A 20,121-nucleotide genomic window follows, 5' to 3' on the forward strand; every position below is an offset into this window, starting at 1 on the left:
ACATCTTTCACCCGGGAAGTCTCCAAATAAACCGTCTGAGCAGCTGGAACCCCCCAACTCAAGCCCTCGGACCCTCCGCGCCGCAAACCCACCCATGGTGCCCACTGGCGGACACCTCCACCGGGCAGATGCCACTCGGAGTCTCCAGGAGCCGAGCGCGGCTGCGGGGAGAGCTCGGCCACTCCTCGAGGCACCGGCGCGTGGCACGGGGCCACCCGGTAAGAGCTGCTGAGCTGAGAGAAACGCCGCTGGGGCCGGAGGGTGCAGCCGGACATCCCCAAGAGACCAAAATGAACAGCCCCCGGCCACCTTCCCCAGGGGAGGAGCAGCACATATCGTTATCCATCTCACCTCTGGTGCGAGCACTGCGTTTCGCACGCTTAAAAACCCTCCCTGCAGGTTCCGAGGGTTGAAAGATGCTCTTTGCCGACGTCTCGGCGTGTCGGTGCTCTCAGACCCACGGGGGGAAGTCAGTCCGCCTCGAAGCGGGTGCCGGCATCCTCCGCGCGACGTGCTTGGGCGGCCACCAGCGCGGTGGCCACTCGCAAGGGCAGATGTGGAGTCCTGCGGGTCCCCAGGACCGCCTGCTCCCCGCCAGCCCACACAGGACTCTCTCCCCACGAAATCTCACCCGCTCAGCATCTCCCACCCAGCACCACGTCCCTGCCCCGGCTGCCTCTCAGCCCTCCTTGCACGGGCTGCGCTGGCCCGGCAGAGCCTTCCTCCACCCCTGCTCCTCATCACCCTCGAGGAAAAATGCACACTAACCCCGGAGCGACGCACGGCCAAGCCCCGCGGCTCTCCATGCCCTTAAGGAAGCACCAAGGTACCCAAAAGAAGAGCGCAGCCATCGCGCACTCGCAGGCAGTTTGGCCGCCTCCAGGCATCGCCGTAGCGAACCCCATTCCCATTAAAAACCTATTTCCAGCGCCACCCACAGCCCTGCGAGCTCTTCCTGACGCCCAAACCGGCTTCCTCGGCGCGTCCTGCCTGCTGTCTGCTGCTAAATTATGAGACGGGAGCTCTCCCTGCTCCTCGGACGAGTCTACGCAACTCAGCACAGCACTCTTCATCTCCGTGCCACTAATTATCCCTTTAATTTGTTGCTTCTTATTTTCACATACCTCCCACTCCTCCCCCACAGCAGATTGCGACTTGCTTTTCCGCGTCTCCTCCTCGTCGCTCTTCACAGCCCCACTGACACGGGGCGTCTCGGTCCCGGCTCTGCCCTGAGTCTCCCCTGGAGTGATGTTACATGAGATTTCCGAGTTCAGACGGAAGCGGAGCGAACGAGTGGCTCCCAGAGGGCTGGGCGTAAATTTAAGCCCTGCAACAGTCACTCCCTCCACGTTTAGATCCCCACCTGTAACGCAAAGATCCGGCACATCCCGCTCCGCCTCTGCCCGAATCTGCCTCCGCCATCCCCAGCATCACTTGCCCCGGAGCAGCTGAGCCGCTTTCTCCTCCCGATGACCGGAGAAGCTCCAGGAGTCAGCCGAGGCAGACCCCTGGAGCGCACAGCGAGGAGGTCACCTTCGCAGCAAAGCTCTTTCATTTACATGTGTATTTATTTATTTCTACTTGCTCGCTGCCGCTCCCCGCGGCTCCGGCAACATTTACATAATCGGATCACAGGCGGATGGACGGAAACCGCAAGGGCTGGCCACGGAGCAGCCACCCCTTCCCGCCCCACGGCATCCATCCCTTCCCGCCCCAGAGCATCCATCCCTTCCTGCCCCACAGCATCCATCCCTTCCCGCCCTGGAGCATCAATCCCTTCTTGCCCCACAACATCCATCCCTTCCTGCCCCACAACATCCATCCCTTCCTGCCCCACAACATCCATCCCTTCCTGCCCCACAACATCCATCCCTTCCTGCCCCACAACATCCATCCCTTCCCGCCTCGGAGCATCCATCCCTTCCCGCCCCACAGCATCCATCCCTTCCCGCCCCACAGCATCCATCCCTTCCCGCCCCACAGCATCCATCCCTTCCCGCCCCACAGCATCCATCCCTTCCCGCCTCGGAGCATCTGTCCCTTCCCGCCTCGGAGCATCCATCCCTTCCCGCCCCACAGCATCCATCCCTTCCTGCCCCACAGCATCTGTCCCTTCCTGCCCCACAGCATCTGTCCCTTCCTGCCCCACAGCATCTGTCCCTTCCCGCCCCACAGCATCTGTCCCTTCCTGCCCCACAGCATCCGTCCCTTCCCACCATGGAGCATCCATCCCTTCCCACCTTGGAGCATCCATCCCTTCCCACCTTGGAGCATCCATCCCTTCCCGCCCCGGAGCATCCATCCCTTCCCACCCCAAAGCATCCATCCCTTCCTGCCTCGGAGTATCCATCCCTTCCTGCCCCGCAGCATCTGTCCCTCCCCACCCCACAACATCCATCCCTTCCTGCCCCAAAACATCCATCCCTTCCTGCCCCAAAACATCCATCCCTTCCTGCCCCACAACATCCATCCCTTCCCGCCCCAGAGGATCCATCCCTTCCCGCCTCGGAGCATCCATCCCTTCCCGCCCCGGAGCATCCATCCCTTCCCACCCCAAAGCATCCATCCCTTCCTGCCTCGGAGTATCCATCCCTTCCTGCCCCGCAGCATCTGTCCCTCCCCACCCCACAACATCCATCCCTTCCCGCCCCACAACATCCATCCCTTCCCGCCCCACAACATCCATCCCTTCCCACTGCAGGCAAAGCCCAGCCTGTCCCTGTCCCCTGCCCGCTGGCCAGGACACACTGGCCACACAGGTCCCAGCCAGGAGCAGGAGCCACGGGCAGAGCCCAGAGCTACTCCCATGAGCCCAGCACTGCTTGGGAATACGGCAGGGGCCCAGGGGTCCGTCAGTGGGCGGCTCATGGGTCTGAACCCCCTAAATTGCTCAGGGGTGCGATCAAAAATGAAGCAAACACGGCGCGATCTTAGCGACGACCAAGTAGCGCTGCATGCCGCCATCGCCAGCCAGCCAAGCCGTGGGTGCGAGCCACAGCGTCTCCTGCAAAAGCCACCAAAAATAGCGGCGATGCCCCGGGAGGCAGGATTCGGCCGCTCCGGCCGGGAGCGGATCAGCGAGGTTTGGTGCTGGGGTCGGGGCAGAGCGTGGACGTGGAGCATCCACACGCCAGCACCAGCTCGTCGCTGCTGGCTGGGACCTCTCTGGGAAAAAGCCGGCAGGTAAGGGCGGTTTAATTTCTCCGGCAAGGATCTACCGGCCCATCAAAAGCACCCTGTGCTCCCATGGGATGCGTGGCCCTGAGAAGCCTGTCGGGATCGAGGTGGGCAGGAGCAGGGTGGATTTTAACCCACTGCCAGGGGACGGCTTGACTCCCTGGGCTTCCCCGTAGCGATGTTTCATGTTTCAACACAGATTTCAGGAATTTTGTGCTGCACAGAGCCACCCCCCCACCCCAGGAGAGAGACACCCCGGCCAGGGTGTGCGCAGCAGCTCGCGGAAGGCATCACCCCGTGTTAAAAAAAGATAAATCGAGGCGCAAAAAGAAATTGGTGGAAGAAAAGGTGACGGCATGGCTGTGAGCACCAGCCCACTGTGATGGGGTTGGAGGGGCTGTCGGTCCCGCTCCCTCCTGGCTCTCTCCACCCTGCCCTGCTCCCCCTCCTCCTGCCTTTCTAACCGCCCCCCCAAAAAAGCGTCACTGCTTTGTGGGGGTCACTGTCCCCCTACCCACAGCTCCGTCACCCTCATCCCGAAACGACGGGCTCAGCAGCAAGCTGGGAGAGCTGCAAGCATCACCCCAACCTCCTCCTCCCACGTTACAGCTTTTCCCCTTCGGACACCTCCTCGAGACGCTCAGCCACGAACCGAAGTACAAAAAGATGCTGTTAAAACCACATCTTTGACATCCACCTGAAAACACATGCCTCGCCCCCTCCCCGCTCCCTCTTACCTGCTCCGTGTTTTGGACAAACCACGTTTCTACCGTTTATTCCCCCCCTCGCGCAACAGTTTTTGTGCCATTTCTCACCGTACAGACAGCCTCGCTCAAGCTTTTATCACCACAACCTCCTCCTGTCTGGGCTGGACACCACAAATACTGCTCCGCTCACCCCTTCCCAAAAGGCTGCTGGAGAAATCTTCAAATCTTCTCCCCCCGCCTCCCCTGGCAATTCCCTGCCAGTATCCCATCGCTGGTCTGCCGCCTAACCGCAACCCTCGGCAGCGCCGAGCGCTCCGTCGTCGCCGACGACACGCTGCCCATCCCCGCTCCAAAAACTTGGGAGAAACTCTCGGCAGGGAGAGCGCTGCACAGGCACCCCCAAAAGTGCTCCAAAACACGCGATGCTGTCTCAGGAAACCCTTTCCCCCCACCCCCCAACTACAAAATCCTGGGAGAGGGGACGGAGAGGATGCTGCGACCGCGGGGCTCCTGAGTGCCCTCCAGCTCCCGCTGTGGATTCCGATTCTTTTTTAAAAGCCCCCATTAATCCAACGCACCACCTGCTTTTGCTCAGGGCTGGGACAGCACGGCGACAGCGCTGCTCCATTCACAATTCCCCGAGCTCTGCCTTCATACATTATTCCAGCTCTGTTAGGCTTTTGGGTTGGTTGGTTTTTTGGTTTTTTGGTTTTTGTTGGTTTGTATTATATTTAGTTTTACTCTCCCTTCCCTTTCCCAAAGGGAAAATAAGACTCCCCAGGGAGAAGGAGGCTCCCCAGGAAGGGGAGTCTCACTGCCACGGAGGCAGATCCCCACCCCAAAGAGAAGCTGTCCAAAAAAATAATCAGAAAGCATCGTCATGCTGCACAAGGCAGGGAGCAGCGCCGGTGCCCGCACGCGCTTCCCGACCTCCAACCAACCCGTCTGGCAGAGCACAGCCGGCACGAGGCAGCTCGAGCACCCCGAGGGGGTTAAATCCCCCCCCACCCCCCTCCCCGGGTCGTGTAAAACAAGGGCAGCTTCATGGAAGTCGAGGAAGATGCGAGCGATGGGGGGGATGTGGGTCTGCAAGGGGCAACGGGCTGCAAAGCGCCGTGCCAGCCAGAAAGGCACCCCCAGGAACAGCTGAAAGCCCCTTTGCACCCCAAAACCTCTGCTTCACCTCCCAAAACCTCTGCTTTACCCCCCAAAATCTCTTCTTCACCCCCCAAAACTCTGCTTTACCCCCCAAAATCTCTTCTTCACCCCCCAAACATCTGCTTTACCCCCCAAAATCTCTGCTTCACCCCCCAAAACCTCTGCTTCACCCCCAAAAATCTCTGCTTCACCCCCGAAAACCTCTGCTTCACCCCCCAAAATCTCTGCTTCACCCCCAAAAACCTCTGCTTCACCCCCAAAAACCTCTGCTTCACCCCCAAATATCTCTGCTTCACCCCCAAAAATCTCTGCTTCACCCCCCAAACCTCTGCTTCACCCCCCAAAACCTCTGCTTCACCCCCCAAAATCTCTGCTTCACCCCCGAAAACCTCTGCTTCACCCCCCAAAATCTCTGCTTCACCCCCAAAAACCTCTGCTTCACCCCCAAAAACCTCTGCTTCACCCCCAAAAACCTCTGCTTCACCCCCCAAACCTCTGCTTCACCCCCCAAAATCTCTGCTTCACCCCCCAAAACCTCTCCTTCCCCCAGCTTTACGCGCAAAATGTCCTCTTTTGGAGCAGCCTCCCCAGAAACCGTGCTGTACGGACGCAGCAGACCCCTGTCTCGGAGGGTTACCCGCACCCGTACGTGCTCCCTGGGCTGTGCCTTCCCAAATCCCATCCCCTCGCCGCGGCGCTGAGCTCCCCGGCCGTGCCCGAGCCCCGCGCCGACTCACAGCTCTTGCAGAAAGCCGGCGAACGGGGAGAAAAGGGAGCCGTGCCGGAGGGAAGAAGGACGACGGAGGAAGAGGAGGAGGGAAACGCTTCTCCTTCTGCCTCCACGCCGCCGCGGCGGCTCCGGCCGGCAGCACTTACGTTGATCATAGCATTGGAGGTGATGCGGAAGAGCGTGGCTCGTTCGTTCACCGCCTTGATCTTCTCGCCGCTCTCGGCCGGCAGCTTGAGGTTCTCCAGCTCGCTGAGCGAGCGCTGCAGGGCCGCCCCGTGCTTCGCGATCAGGTCATTGCAAGTGCTCAGATCCTCCAGTTTACTCGAGAGGGTTTTCAACGTGCCGTGCAGCTCGCTCTTGTCTGACTGCGAGGCGGGCTCCTCGTCGCCCGAGTCATCTGCAAAGGGAGGGATGGAGAAAAAACAGTTTCCATGGTTACCCCCGGACCGTACTAACCCGCCGGCGCGGTGGGCAGGAGGACCTCCTGCCTCCTCCCGCGTGCAGGCAGCTCTGCCAGGGACGGGGGTCGCGGCCACCGTGTGTCGTCCCCCTGCGGGAGTGGAGCGCGGTGGGGAGAAGCGACGCGGGATGTCACCCAGAACCCCAAGGAGGCATCCGGAGGGCTCCCGTGGCTGTCACCGGGATTTGGTTCAGGGCTGGGTGATGGGGGAGTGGCACGGGGAGTGGTGTGCTGGTGCCACCGGGAAGGGCCACGTGCCAAACCTCCCCTTTCCCCGCACGGCCACGGGAACCAGGCACAGTGTCAACGCGCCCTGCACCGGGACCGAACCTCGCGGGGGCTCTGCGAGCTCTGCTTTGGGCAGGATAAGCTATTTCACCCAAGGGAAAGGTCGCAAAGACACAGGGGAGAGTAACAGCCTTCACCCAAAACCATTATCACGCCTTCAGAGGGCAGAAAACTCCATGATCAGCATCTCATCATAAAAATGGTTATTCCTGCAACTCCAGAACACTTGGGGGACTTAAAACCAGAAAACCAACGCAAAACCGAGTAGCGAGTATAACGCAGCATTTCTTCAGATCATCCCCCCGCTCCCCCGGGACAGGCGGAGGCGATGAGCAACTCCGAGAGGTGGCATCGCCCAAAGCGAACACAAAAAGCGGGAGCAGAGCAGGTCCTGCGCCCCATCCTTATGTTCCAAGTTCAGCCGAGGTTTCTCCGGGTGCAGCCAAAAACCCACTGAGGCGGCAGAGCAGGGAGCAGCCCCTTCATTTCCCATCCCGCAATCATCTCTTTCTGGATTTAGAAGAGATGGGGACCAGCAAAACTCGCCTGTGGCTTCTCTGCCCGGGCTGGGGGAGCCCGGAGGGATAAGGACATCCCCCAACCCAGCCAGGCTCAGAGATGCCGCGACGCTGCAACGTATGGACCTCGGGGACGCCTCCAGTGTCACGGGGGTGCAGCACGTCACCTTTCTGGGCTGGAAGGAAAGGAGAAAAGCCCGTACTTCACCGATAGAGGGGAATCGGGGTTTTATTCCGGGCTTGTTTATAAGACCTTTCAAAACGCTGTAGATGTTGAGAGTGATGTTCAGCCATCACTCATCCCAATTCCGCTGCTGTTGGGCCAGCTAAGGAAAACGAGGGACAGAGCGCCCTTCGTTTAGGAGTACGGAAGTGGTGTTTCTAAGGCAAGAGCCAGAGCAATCCCGATAATATAAAAGCTCCAGCTCTGGAGCCCCCCACGTAGGAAGGACACGGAGCTGTTGGAGCGGGGCCGGAGGAGGCCCCGGAGATGCTGGGAGGGCTGGAGCCCCTCTGCTGGGAGGAGAGGCTGGGAGAGGTGGGGGGGTTCAGCCTGGAGAAGAGAAGGCTCCGGGGAGACCTCAGAGCCCCTTCCAGTCCCTAAAGGGGCTCCAGGAGAGCTGGGGAGGGACTTTTTACGAGGGATGTAGTAATAGGATGAGGGGGAATGGCTTCAAACTGGAAGAGGGGAGATTTAGATGAGATATGAGAAAGAAATTCTCTTTTGTGAGGGTGGTGAGCCCCTGGCGCAGGGTGCCCAGAGAAGCTGTGGGTGCCCCTTCCCTGGAGGTGCTCAAGGCCAGGTTGGACCGGGCTGGGAGCAACCTGGGCTGGGGGGAGGTGTCCCTGCCCAGGGCAGGGGGGTGGAACGAGATAATCCTCAAGGTCCCTTCCAACTCTAACATTCTGTGATTCTCTAATTCTATAATTTGTAGGTCTCTATCCCATGTGGGCGCACAGAGGTACCACGGCACAGGCTCGGGCTTACCCCGCAGGCACCTCGGACGTGCCAACTGCCGAAGATCTAGCAGAAAAACTTGAGCCACTTTTCCACCAGTAAGGAAAGTAACCAAAGCCTCCCTAAGGTCCGCTTTCTCTTTTAAGTCTTTCCACGGTGCCCTTCATCCCGGGGCGCGCAAAGGCACTGCGGGTCACTGGCAGAGTACACACATCCCCCCGAGCTCTGAATACCGTCTTTGTACCTGTCCTCAGCCGGCACGTCCCAAGGACAGAGCACGCTGTACCCTGTGGCGGATGCTCTCCGGGAGAGGTACAGTGCTGCTGCTGCTCCGAGCCGTCTCCCGGAGGCTTTCCAGGGCAGTCTCCGGCTTGAATCCATCTCCTTTCACAGTCTCCCACGCATCTCTCCTTCGCCATCAAATACAGGACGAGCTTTCACGGAATCACGGAGTTTTCAAAGTTGGAAGGGATCTCTAGAGATCATCCTGCCCAACTCCCCTGCCAAAGCAGGATTGCCCGGAGCACATCCCTCAGGACTGCATCCAGGCGGGTCTTGAAAATCTCCAGAGAAGGGGACTCCCCCCCTCCCTGGGCAGCCTGTGCCAGTGCTCTGCCACCCGAACCGCAAAGAAGTGTTTCCGTGTATTTGAACGGAACTTCCTGTGTTCCAACTTGTGCCCATTGCCCCTCATCCTGTCACTGGGAACCATTGAAAAGAGCCTGGCTCCATCCTCCTTCAGCCCACCCTTTAGATACTTGTACGCCATAATAAGGTCTCCCCTCAGCCTTCTCTTCTCCAGGCTAAAGAGTCCCAGCTCTCTCAGCCTTTCCTCATAAGGGAGGTGCTCCAAGCCCTTAATCATCTTAGTTGCCCTTCACTGGACTCGCTCCAGCAGTTCCCTGTCCCTCTTGAACTGGGGAGCCCAGAACTGGACACAGTATTCCAGTTGTGGCCTCACCAGTGCCGAGTAGAGGGGGAGAATGACCTCCCTCGACCTACTGGCCACACTCTTCCCTATGCAGCCCAGGATGCCATTGGCCTTTTTGGCAACAAGGGCACATTGCTGGGCCATGGATAATTTACTGTCTACCACCACCTCCAAGCTACTTCCCAGCAGGTCCGCCCCTAACCTATACTGGTGTTTTACATTCTTCCTCCACAGGCACAGGACCTTACACTTGCTTTTGTTGAACCTCATTAGGTTCTTCTCTGCCCAGCTCTCCAGCCTGTCCAGGTCACGCTGGATGGCAGCACGGCCCTCTGGGGTGTCAGCCACCCCTCCCAGTTTGGTATCATCAGCAAACTTGCTGGGGATACACTCTGTCCCCTCATCCAGGTCATTAATGAATATATTAAACAAAATTGGACCGAGTATTGACCCCTGGGGGACACCACTGGTTACAGGCCTCCAACGAGACTCTGTGCCGCTGATCACGACCCTCTGAGTTCTGTCCCGCAGCCAACTCTCAATCCACCTCTCTGTCACCTCATCTAGCCCATCTCAACTTCACCGGAGCTACTGCCCAGCAACGCAGCTCCCACCCTGCAGGGCTCCGTCCGCCGCCGCTGATGAGACCGCTAACCTGGTCCTCCGGAGCCGCAAGGTCCACGTGTGCTGGTCCGGCAGGTCCCCCGCCTCGTCCCACTGCACCGCGCGCCCACCGGCACCGATCCCCAGGCAGCCCACGCGGGGTGGGCACGGGATGGTGATGGCATTTACACAGCTCAGCCCGGGCAGAGCCCCCCAGTTCCAGCCCAAGAGCCCCCGGCGCTCTCCAGGTGATGGGAACCGATGGGAACCATCTCTCCATAGCATCCGGGACCTGATCGCTAACGAGTCCAGTCTTTAATGGCCAATTTATAACACATCATAACGCTTTACAAAACTACCCGCAGCAGAAGTCAGCCACGCCAGCTTGGTTTTCGCCCCAGACACCAGCCAGGCAACCATCACCACTGACTGCCAAAACGCACTGTGTTACCTCTGTGGGACTCAAGGGGACGTAACCAAATTTGGGATTTTTCTGCTTGCAGACAGCAGTAACACTTCCCAAAGATAATTTTGTCGATTTACAAAGACTGCAAAAATTACGCCAAGAAGGAGACGGGATCTCTCTGTCCCCAGGCAGCACTTAACCCCCATATCCCTCCTCCTCCCAGATCACAACCTGGGGATTTTACCCATCGTTAAAACGCTCCGGCACAGGGACGGCACCGCACGGTGACGGACAGGCTCCATCCTTTACCAGGACGTTATTTCCTGCCCGTTTATCGCAGCCGCGGTAACGATCCCTGCCTGTGTGCTGAGCGCGAGGCGGGAGGCACGAACGCAAGCCTGACCCTTTTTTTTTTTTTTTTTTTAATCGCTGTGCAGAATTACATAAACGCCTCAAAGCCCAGGAAAAAAAAAGGGGGGAAGGCACCTGGGTCAGACCACACCGATGGTGCCGCTGCTCCGGCAGGCTGAGTTTCCTGAGCTGAGCCCCCACCGGCTCCCCCGTCTGCCCCAAAGCGGGGCCACGGCCATACCGGGGCGCTGGTGGGGTGGGCAGCGGGACCCCCGCCTGTGCGCGTGGAGGAAGAGAGTGGCAGAGCCTCTGCTGAGGCTGCAGACCTCAAACGGGACCTTAAGGCTAGAGGGTCGTGGCGTACCCACAGGGGAGCGACACGCGGCGCTGTCTCGGCAGCAAAAGCACACCCCCTGCAGAGAACGGAAAACTCATTACACCTCCCACCCCTGCTAAGCACATCCCCGTAACCGGCACCGCCTCCGCACCGACGGCCCCAGAGCCCAGGACACGCAGAGACCTGGACCACCTCATGCTTCTGTGACTCACGGTGGAATACAGATATTTCAAGCAACATAATTTGCTGTAATTATCTCGAATCAAAGCTAAGGAAGAAGGAAATGCAATGGCACAGCTGCAGTCAAACCGGAGCAAGTTAAAGCACAAACCAGCACACAAAGCACCCAAACGACCTCACTGCCACCCCACCAGGGCGAAGCACGGACACAGCAGCTCTGAAGACAGGTTTCCATCCCGCAGTCAATGCCGGAACACCTCCCAGCGCGGAAATACTCCGCTCCTCACCGCCCTCGCAGCACCAGCAGGATCGGCCGAGTCCCTGCAAGCTCCCAGGCCCTCACTTCGCTCCCTGGAGGTATTTTTGACTGTAAGGATGGTTATTTGTGAAATCCTGGCTCCAGGAGGCTGAACGAGGTCTCGGCTTCACCTGGGAAAAGCATCCTAAAAAGGTCAGGAAAAAAGCAAACCGCAGCCCCGCGGGGACCACCATCAGGAGCAGAAGAGCAGCGCGTGCGCTTCTTATGATTTCTTAAATTACCCTCATGTTTCCTCCGCCCCGTCCTGCCGCACTCGCTCCACACACAGCGCTCACCGGAGACACCGGCGTCCTCCAACTCTTTCCCTCAAGCAACCGGCAGCCTCTCGGATCCGCACCAGCTTCGCTCCAACGGCGCGTGGGTAAGAGCAGCCCCAAATCCGAGCGGAGGAGCCCTGCTGCCACGCCATCCCCCTCCACCCTTCCCGCTGGTGTCTTGGTACCACCACCAGGACAACCACCGCAACGGAAGCGTTCCTGCTTGTCCCTGGAGCACAGGCGGGATGGTGGGGACAGGGATGTCCAAGGTCCGGACAACCCCTCGTTTGCCCATCTCGGGGAGGACGGTCCTGGGGAAGCCGCTTTGCTGCGGCAACACGAGACCCACCAACTCCTAAAGTTACTGCTGAGGATTATTTGTAAAGTGCCGGAGGAGAGAGGAGCGGCAACGGTTACTCTTATTGCGGAAGATAAAGGATTCACTCATCCAGAAAGGTGAAGCAGCCGCAAGCCATCGCCCGGAGGTCTTCGCTTGGAGCACGGCCAAACGCCACGGCGTTGGGGCTCCTTCCTCTGTACCAACTCAGCCAGGAAATCACGTGGAGTTTGCTTCGCTAAGGCCGGTAAAAACACCCCGAAAGGTCAGGAAATACCCCCAGAGCCTCCGGCCGGGGCTCCTCGCCCAAGGGCAAAGACCGCAGGCGACGTGCAGAAGCCAAGGCAGCAAACTCACACCGCTCAGCACCTCAGCAGCCTCCCGAGCCGGGGCTTTCCCTAATCGCTGCGATTTAAGATCACAAACCCTCTCGGAAACCAGAGAAACTTATAATCCTAAATACATGGGAGCTCAGGAGAGGGAAAACGTAACTCCCAACTATTTTTTTCCATCCACGGTGATGGCCAATAGGTTCAACTCAGCAAAAGACCTGTCGAGGGCAAAGCTGTTCCTCAGCGAGACCCGGTGTGGACACAGCACACCGGGGACGGCTGCGAGGCTTTGCCGTAAACTTCGCAAAGCTTGAGATGAAAAACCAGAGGCAGGGCAGCGCAGTGTCCCTCGCCGCCCCACCGCGGCCCCACCGCAGCCCCACCGCGACCTGAGAGCCGGCAGAGCAGGGACTGGCCGAGGGCGATGGCGAGGAGCCCCCGCGCACCCCGGCACTGCCCCACACGCTCCTGCTGCGAAGTCTCCCAGTGCAGTGAGCGCATCCCGACCCAAAATGAGTTTTCACGATGGCTTTGAAGAGGGTTTTCCCCCACAAAAAGGGGATGAGGAGGAACCAGAACCGGGGCAGTGAGGACTTGCCGAGGCGGAAGATGCTCTGCGCTCGTTCCCCCTGGATGCCGCCCTTACACCTTTCACCAGTTTGGCCCTTTTGGATCCTCAGCTCCAAGCTCAAGCTGCTTCCCAGCACCTCCGAAATCACATCAAACCTCAAACCAACGTCCCCCAGCGGGGCAGGACCCGCGTGGGCTGGGGACGCGGCGTCTGGCACCAGCAAAACGCTCAGAGGCTCCGCGGGAGCCAGGGTGGCATCCCTTCATACAGGGAAGATCCTTCAAGGACACAAATACTATTTCAACACCCGGTTTCCAACCACGCCGCCCTCCAGGGCAGCCCCCAGCAGGTCCTGGGGCTGAGGGAAGGGGCTCCACGATGGATCCCCCCATCTCCTGCGGAGGAGGACGGCAGTGCTCCTGCCTTCCCCTCGTCCCTCTCCGCACCGGGCGCCAGCCCATGCTGCCGGCAGCAGCTCCGCCATCTGCTCTCCACAGAAAAAAGGTCCTCCCTAAAGCAGCAAACCTTCCGTGGGTTGGCGGGGGGGGATGCCCAGCCCGGGACCCCCCAGCCGTGCTGGGACGCGGGTGCTCCTGGATGCTCTCAGGGAGCAGCACGTCCCCGGCTCACGAGCGTCACCTCGGCTCACCCCGCTCCTCAACACCAGACAGGTTTATAACGAAAGACAGACATTTAGCGAGAATTCATGTCGCTCTGCTACAGCGAACAAAAGCGACCCGAGAAAATACACACGAAAAGCCACCAGCAAATATTTGACAACAAATCGCACAGCGGTTCTCACTCCCGGGCCTCGGATGAGTCAGCCCGGTTTTCACGGCATCCTCAAGGCTTCCCGCCCTCCCCAAACTCCACGTCACCTGGAGACCTCCCCGTGCCCACGGGTGGTCACCAACGATGTGAATCCATCCCTCTCTCCCTCCTGCCGCCACGCTTTGCACCCACGGCGTGCTGCCCAGGGCAGGGATCACCGCTGGGTACCGGTGTCTCCGGAGGCGATGCTCACCGGGAGCCTGGGCTAGAGGTGGCCCCGAGGCAGAGGTTTGGGGCCGAGCCTGGTGCAAGGTGCCACCAGCCCAAAACACCACTTTTTCCCTCTGCCTGCAGTACCGGGCGAGCGCGGCAGAGCAGGAGCGACCCCCCGGCACCGCCGTAACCCACATAACCGCCCCCGAGCTCTGCGAAACCCTCCTCTCCCTCCTGCTCCAGGAGGGTTTTACAGCCGCAGGTGCTGTTTTACGATGCCCGTTTCCTGCCGCTCGCGACGCGCAAGGGAAACATCCTCAACCGCGGGCTCAAATACGACACATCCCGCCATTAACAGCAGCTTTTAATAAACCTCCTCTCCGGGAACAGGCGCGCTCGTATTCCGCACCCCAAACCGGCGCGTCCCTTCCGTCCCCATCTCATACTTTGTTTTGACTTGCGAGCCAACTTAAAGGCAATCTGTTGTGATTTTCGTTTGTAGGGCACGGGCACGCAGCGGTTGCTATAGGAACAGCCAGCCTCGCGGTAAACTGGGATGATTATTTTTGGAGCTGTGATGCCATTTAATCCATGTAAAATGGCTCAGCAGCTCTCGGCCGTAAGCCTCTCCGGGCTCGTTTCTCAGCCCAGGGAGCACCATGAAGCCTCAGCGCCCAGAGCAGCACCTCCCGAGGAGGCCACCAAGGCAGGAGCTCCCTTTACGCCCCCGTTTTCTGCCTTTTAAAACTTCCCTCAGCTAAATATTTCCCATTGCTTGCAATTTCTCCGGAGCTGGTGGAAAAGCTGCTGGCTGGAGGCGCGTGGCAGGCAGTTCCCACGCGCCGGTGCTTTGCATCGCAACCCATGGGGAAACCCAGTGATAACGGTGCTCGCCAGAGGCATCGCCACGCAGCACACCCACCCCGAAATCATCAGAGAGACCTGGAGCGACCCAGGGGTGCTGTCGCTCATGGATGGGTCGTTTCGGTGCTGCCCCCGGAGGAGCCGAGCCGGGAAGAGCCTCTTCAGGGGGAAGGGGATAGCGCAGGGGGAGACAAAGGGATTGAAGGGTTCAGCGTTACATCTTTTATTCTAAAATTCCCAAACGGCACCCGGAGTCCATCTGGGACACCTCCAGCCCGAAGCACCACAGCTACGCGGCATTGCATCACAGCGAGGGCAAGCAATTAATTAATTAATCCCCGCTTACCTTCCTCTCCAGGTCCAGCACAGACGCTCTCCTCCCACATCCCGCATCTTCCTTCTCCGCCCTGCGAGCGGAGAAGTTCCCCTTTCCAAGAATCCTCGCTTTAAGCAAAACTCCTCAACCTTCCTCCATCACCTTGAGCTTCTCCCCCGACCTCCCGCAACCCTGAGCCGCTCGCCCACCGCTTCGACGAAGCATCTCAGAGGCACCGCCGGCCCCGCACGGGAGAGGAAATCCGAGATTTCTGCTGGCAGGAAAAGGGAATGAGCAGCCGAGGGGGCCGAAAGCGCGGGGTCGATATTGTGGAGCGAAGCCGAGCCACCCCGCAACGCCCGGCGCCCACCCGGGAGCCACGCGCAGCCCGAAAGCAAACCGCGTGCTGCGAGCCCTCCTCTGCATCCAAACGGTTTCATCTACCTACCAGGAAAAGAGATCGTTGACCACTGTCCACAGGTAAAACCATCACGGGATAGAAGGAGCACAGATGATTTTAATTAAGACAGCATTCCCGGCTTCCCCCAAAGCCACCAACAACCGCGGCAGTGAAGATGGGGCATCTCGGCAGCTGCCCTATCAGCGGCAAGAATTACAGAATCATAGAATGGTTTGGGTTGGAAGGGACCTTGAAGACCATCTCATTCCACCCCCCTGCCCTGGGCAGGGACATCTCCCACCAGCCCAGCTTGCTCCAAGCCCCGTCCAACCTGGCCTTGAACACCTCCAGGGATGGGGCAGCCACAGCTTCTCTGGGCAACCAGTTGACTGCAGAACTGTGCGTCTGCCAGCAGGGAGCTGAGTTTTGAAGCACCCGAGTCACCAGAGCTGCCCTTAGCAGCACCAGGCCACTGTGGTTGTTCCCAAGGTCCCTAGAAAAAGCTGTCTTAGGGTTGCCCAGATGACCACACCACCAGAAGCAAGGCATGGTCCCTCCCCATGGCAGGGGGAGGTGGAACTGTATGGTCTTTAAGGTCCCTTCTAACCTAAACCTTTCTATGTGTTTACGGCTTGTTCCTCCATCAGATCGCTCAGCAGGCAGAGGTGGCCAAGCCACCCGCGGATGAATTCAGCATCCAGCGCTGTGAGAGGAAGGGGGAACAACAGAGACAGGGCCAGAGTCACGGACTGCTCCTTACACCTGTTGGAACGCAACGTGGGTTGCACTGAAAAAGGAGCTCAATGGACCCACCAGTCTCCGAGCAGCCCCGTGAAAGGGCAGAGGCTGCAGAGGGTGAGGATAACGGGCACGGAGCAGGATGCAGGCGATGCTCAGTGACATCGGGCTGTCCACAGTACTCCTGGCTTGTGCCTGCAGCTCATCTCACCCACTCCTGGAGACCACATCCCCACCACACAATACGTGTTAGCATCGCCAGGTCTTACTCCCAGGCTCTGGACACGCAGCAACACCTGCAGGACATCCCTCCCCTTCCAGCCGCATCCTCCTCCAGCCGGCCACCGAGGTCGGTGTCAAGCTCAGGGAGGCGGGCACGGCGGGAGCTGCAAGCCATCAGAGCCACAACAAAGAGTCCATCTCAAGTTCTGAGGTCGCAGGTGGCGCTGGAGCTGCACTGGATGCTGCACCCGCGTATCTCCACTGGGGATGCGTCGTGCCAGGGTGGCACCGCAGGCATCACCGGGAGCCGAGGCTGCGGCGCTGTGCTGCACACCCACAGGGGAAGTCCTTCCTGCGCATGAGAACTGACAGGGCAAGGAAAGACTCCATCATTTCTTCCAAACAAAACCCACATCAGCTCATCAATGCATTGCTTGCACGTCAAAGCGGGATAATGGTAAAGCCACAAAGTCCCACTGCTTAAGACGAGACCAACCACGTAACAAGAGTTTTGGCCGCAAGAAATCCCATGACTCTCCTCACTGGATCAGCACGGAGCTAAGCCGGATCGGCTGGGAAAAGCGCTTTTCCCAGGTGAGCTGCAACCTGCCCATCCCACCGGAGTCACCACCAACACCCTGGCAAGACGCTCTGCCGATGCACAGTGAAACCTGCCGTCAAGTACTGGGGAAACCCCACCATTGCCCACTTCCACAATCCACAGCCCAAACTGCTCACCTTTTCGCAGGACAGGAGAGCCCGTGGCTGGTCTCCACCAAAATACCCTGGTCCTCCTCCCTGGGGGATGCTGAAGCATACAATCATAGAATCATAGAACGGTTTAGGTTGGAAGGGACCTTGATGATCCAGTTCCACCCCCTGCCCTGGGTAGGGACACCTCCCACCAGCCCAGCTTGCTCCAAGCCCCGTCCAACCTGGCCTTGAACACCTCCAGGGATGGGGCAGCCACAGCTTCTCGGGGCAACCTGCGCCAGGGGCTCACCACCCTCACAGTGAGAAATTTCTTCCTCAGATCTCATCTAAATCTCCCCTCTTCCAGTTTAAAACTGTTATCCCTCATCCTATCACTACATGCCCTTGGAAAAAGTCCCTCCCCAGCTTTCCTGGAGCCCCTTTAAGCACTGGAAGGGGCTCTAAGGTCTCCCCAAAGCCTTCTCTTCTCCAGGCTGAACCCCCCCAATTCTCCCAGCCTGTCCTCCCAGCAGAGGGGCTCCAGCCCTCCCAGCATCTCCGGGGCCTCCGCTGGCGCTGCTCCACCAGGTCCAAGCAGCGCACCAGCAAGCCCTGATGCTGCTGGGAGATGGGCTTCCCGATGGTCCTCGGAGCAGCACTGGCAGGTTCACTCAAGCTTTGTACACCATCACAAGGCAAACGGTGGAGCAGCATCGGTGCTTTTAACAACACCCACGGTGCTAACGAGCTTCTCGCAAAGCGAGAACCAGGAGAGCACAGACCCTCCGCTGCCGTGCTCTCCCAGTGCAGCATATTCAGGGGTCGTTCTCCCCATTACTATGGAAGTGCCACAGCGTGTGACATCCTTTCTATCACGCGCTTCCATGCAGTGACTCTGGGACGTGCTCTTGCCCATCTGGGGACAGTGGGCTGCCCGCAGCCAGCCCGGGCAGAGCACACGGGCTACAATAAGCATGTAAGGCAGCAGCCGAGATTCGGGAACATCCCAGCGACTACAGTTCCCGAGGAGAAAGTCAGCAGAGCCCATGCCCTGCCTCGCTTCAAGCTTCCTCTCCATAGTTGTCACCAGAGGGCTACTGGGAAACCCTTCATCATCTGAAGTGTGTCCCCTGGAGAACTACCCGGTCTGTAGCTCAGGGGATTACGGAAACGGGTGGCTCAAAGCTCTCCTTCCACCTCGTGGTCTTTAGGAGTTGATCCAACCCAACTTGTTTCTGCTGTTTCCAGGGCACTGGCCACCAGCACATGATTGTCACCACAGCTAACACTGCTTCCTACAAAAAAAAACTGAGCTCTATCTCTACCAGAAGAAGTCGAGGCTTGGTTCTCACAAACGGCAGTGTCTGTCACCACCTCAGGTCACTGTGAGCACCCAGCACTCACAGCATCCCAGACTGGTCAGGGTGGGAAGGGCCCTCTGGAGCTCCCCCAGTGCCACCACCCACCAGAGCAGGGGCACCTCCAGCAGTGGCACAGGACACGTCCAGGCGGGTTTGGAATGGCTCCAGAGTGGGAGACTACCCCCTCTCTGGGCAGCTGTGCCAGTGCTCTGCCGCCCGCACAGGAGAGAAGTCCCTCCTCAGGTTGAGATGGAACTTCCCATGGTCACGTTTGTGCCCGTTCCCTCTTGTCCTGTCACTGGGCACCACTGGAAAAAGCCTGTTCCCATCCCCCCGGCACCCTCCCTTGAAGGATTTATAAGCATTAATAAGATCCCCCCATCAGTCATCTTTTCTCCAGACTAAAAAGCCCCACGTCCCTCAGCCTTTCCTCGTGAGATGCTCAAAAGAGACTCAAACATCTCTGCAACGCTTAGAAAGGAGGACGCCTTTGACATCTACACCTAATTTTGGGGGGCAGAACGCCAGACCCACCGCCGGGCAGGAGCAGCCCCGGGAGCCGCTGCCCGCTCCTCTGCGGAGAGCGGCAGCCCCGCGTGACCCGCTCAGACATCTGACTTTTAGCCGTCTGACACAGGATAAATTAATCTCCCCTAAAGTCTTACCTCCTCCTTCCCTCTCTCGAGGGAATAAAGAAATCACTGGCTGTCAAATCACCGTCCCGCAGCGGATGGTCCCCAGCCCGCCTGGCCGGGAGGACAGGAAGGAACACGCGGGTCCGAGGATGCTCAGGGCAATGCAGCGCGACACGCAACCCCATGGATGAGCCGGAGGAGTCATTCCTACAAACAGGAGAGGCTCCAGCACGGCTCCGTCGCGCCCACGCCGAAACCGTCCCCCTGGCTGAGCTGCTTGAGGTGGGTCCCAGTCTCTGCCTCAGTTTCCCTCCCGCTGCCACCGGGAGCCGATGCCCGGGAATCACAGCCCGTTCGCTGGGTTTGGGGATGGTGAAAAGAAACATGGGATGAGACAGGGATGGGATGGACAGGACGCAACCCAACCGCAAACTATATAAAGAGCAATTTTTCACCCTCGACCTCCTTCTTCTCAGTCCCACCTCTTGTGCGCTTTCTCCTGCCTTCTCCCACATCTGTCGAGGAGTCGTGTATCTAAACGGATGAAAAATATCACACTTATTTGTTAAAAACTTTTTTTCCTCCCCAGGTAGAGTGGAGGAGGTCCATGAGGACAGGTAAGCATCAAAGCCAACCTCTGCCGCAGCAATCCCAGACAAAACTCCGAGCGCTTGCTCCTCACAGGTGCTTCTACAACTAAACACCACAGAAACCAATCCCACCTCCTTAGATTCCCTATTTCTCCCACCGTCAACCAGTCTCCCTGCTGACACCAGGGGTTTGATTGGGAAACGCCAGCCCTTCCCAGCTGGGATTATCGGGATCTCTTGGAAACGTTGATCGCCCATCATTTCTCAACCGGAGCAATTTCCACGTTGGCTCTAGAAGACGCATCTGCTTTCATCATTTTTAATAGCTATGAATATTAAATGGGAACGGGTATCTATATTTAATAGTCCAGCCTGGCTGCCAAAAGATAGACGGATTTGCACAGCATCCGCAGATGCAGGCACAGGCGGTACTTTTGTGGGTATAAAGAACTACGCTGGAAATTAATCATCAACACAGTACAGCAAATAATCATTCATAAATCGTTCCAAACGCGGGTGATCACTTCGCAATTATCGCCAACCCGGCAAGGCTATTTCTTCTCCCCGCGAATGCAAATGGAAAGCTGTTCAAGCAAGCGGAGGCCTAAAAATAGCCCACACCGGCGGCTTGTGACAAGCTGTGACATTTCCTGAAGTCGCATTCGGTGGAAGCAGGTGGTGGGCACGAGCCAAGGCAG

At 58.7% G+C, this 20,121-nt stretch overlaps 1 protein-coding gene across 1 annotated transcript in view; it reads right to left on the reverse strand.

The window, feature by feature from the left end:
* The window catches only part of OSBP2 (oxysterol binding protein 2), a gene marked incomplete at its 5' end in the record, with an annotated part of 154,134 nt that overhangs the window by 46,626 nt on the left and 87,387 nt on the right, over positions 1-20,121 (reverse strand). Inside the window, one exon of the mRNA XM_082491425.1 lies at positions 5,919-6,169. Within this exon, the coding sequence (XP_082347551.1) occupies positions 5,919-6,169 (251 nt within the window). The remainder of the gene's footprint in view (positions 1-5,918; positions 6,170-20,121) is intronic.

The sequence above is a fragment of the Vanellus vanellus genome (genome assembly GCF_965231255.1).
Source record: "Vanellus vanellus genome assembly, chromosome: 16".
NCBI lineage: Eukaryota > Metazoa > Chordata > Aves > Charadriiformes > Charadriidae > Vanellus > Vanellus vanellus.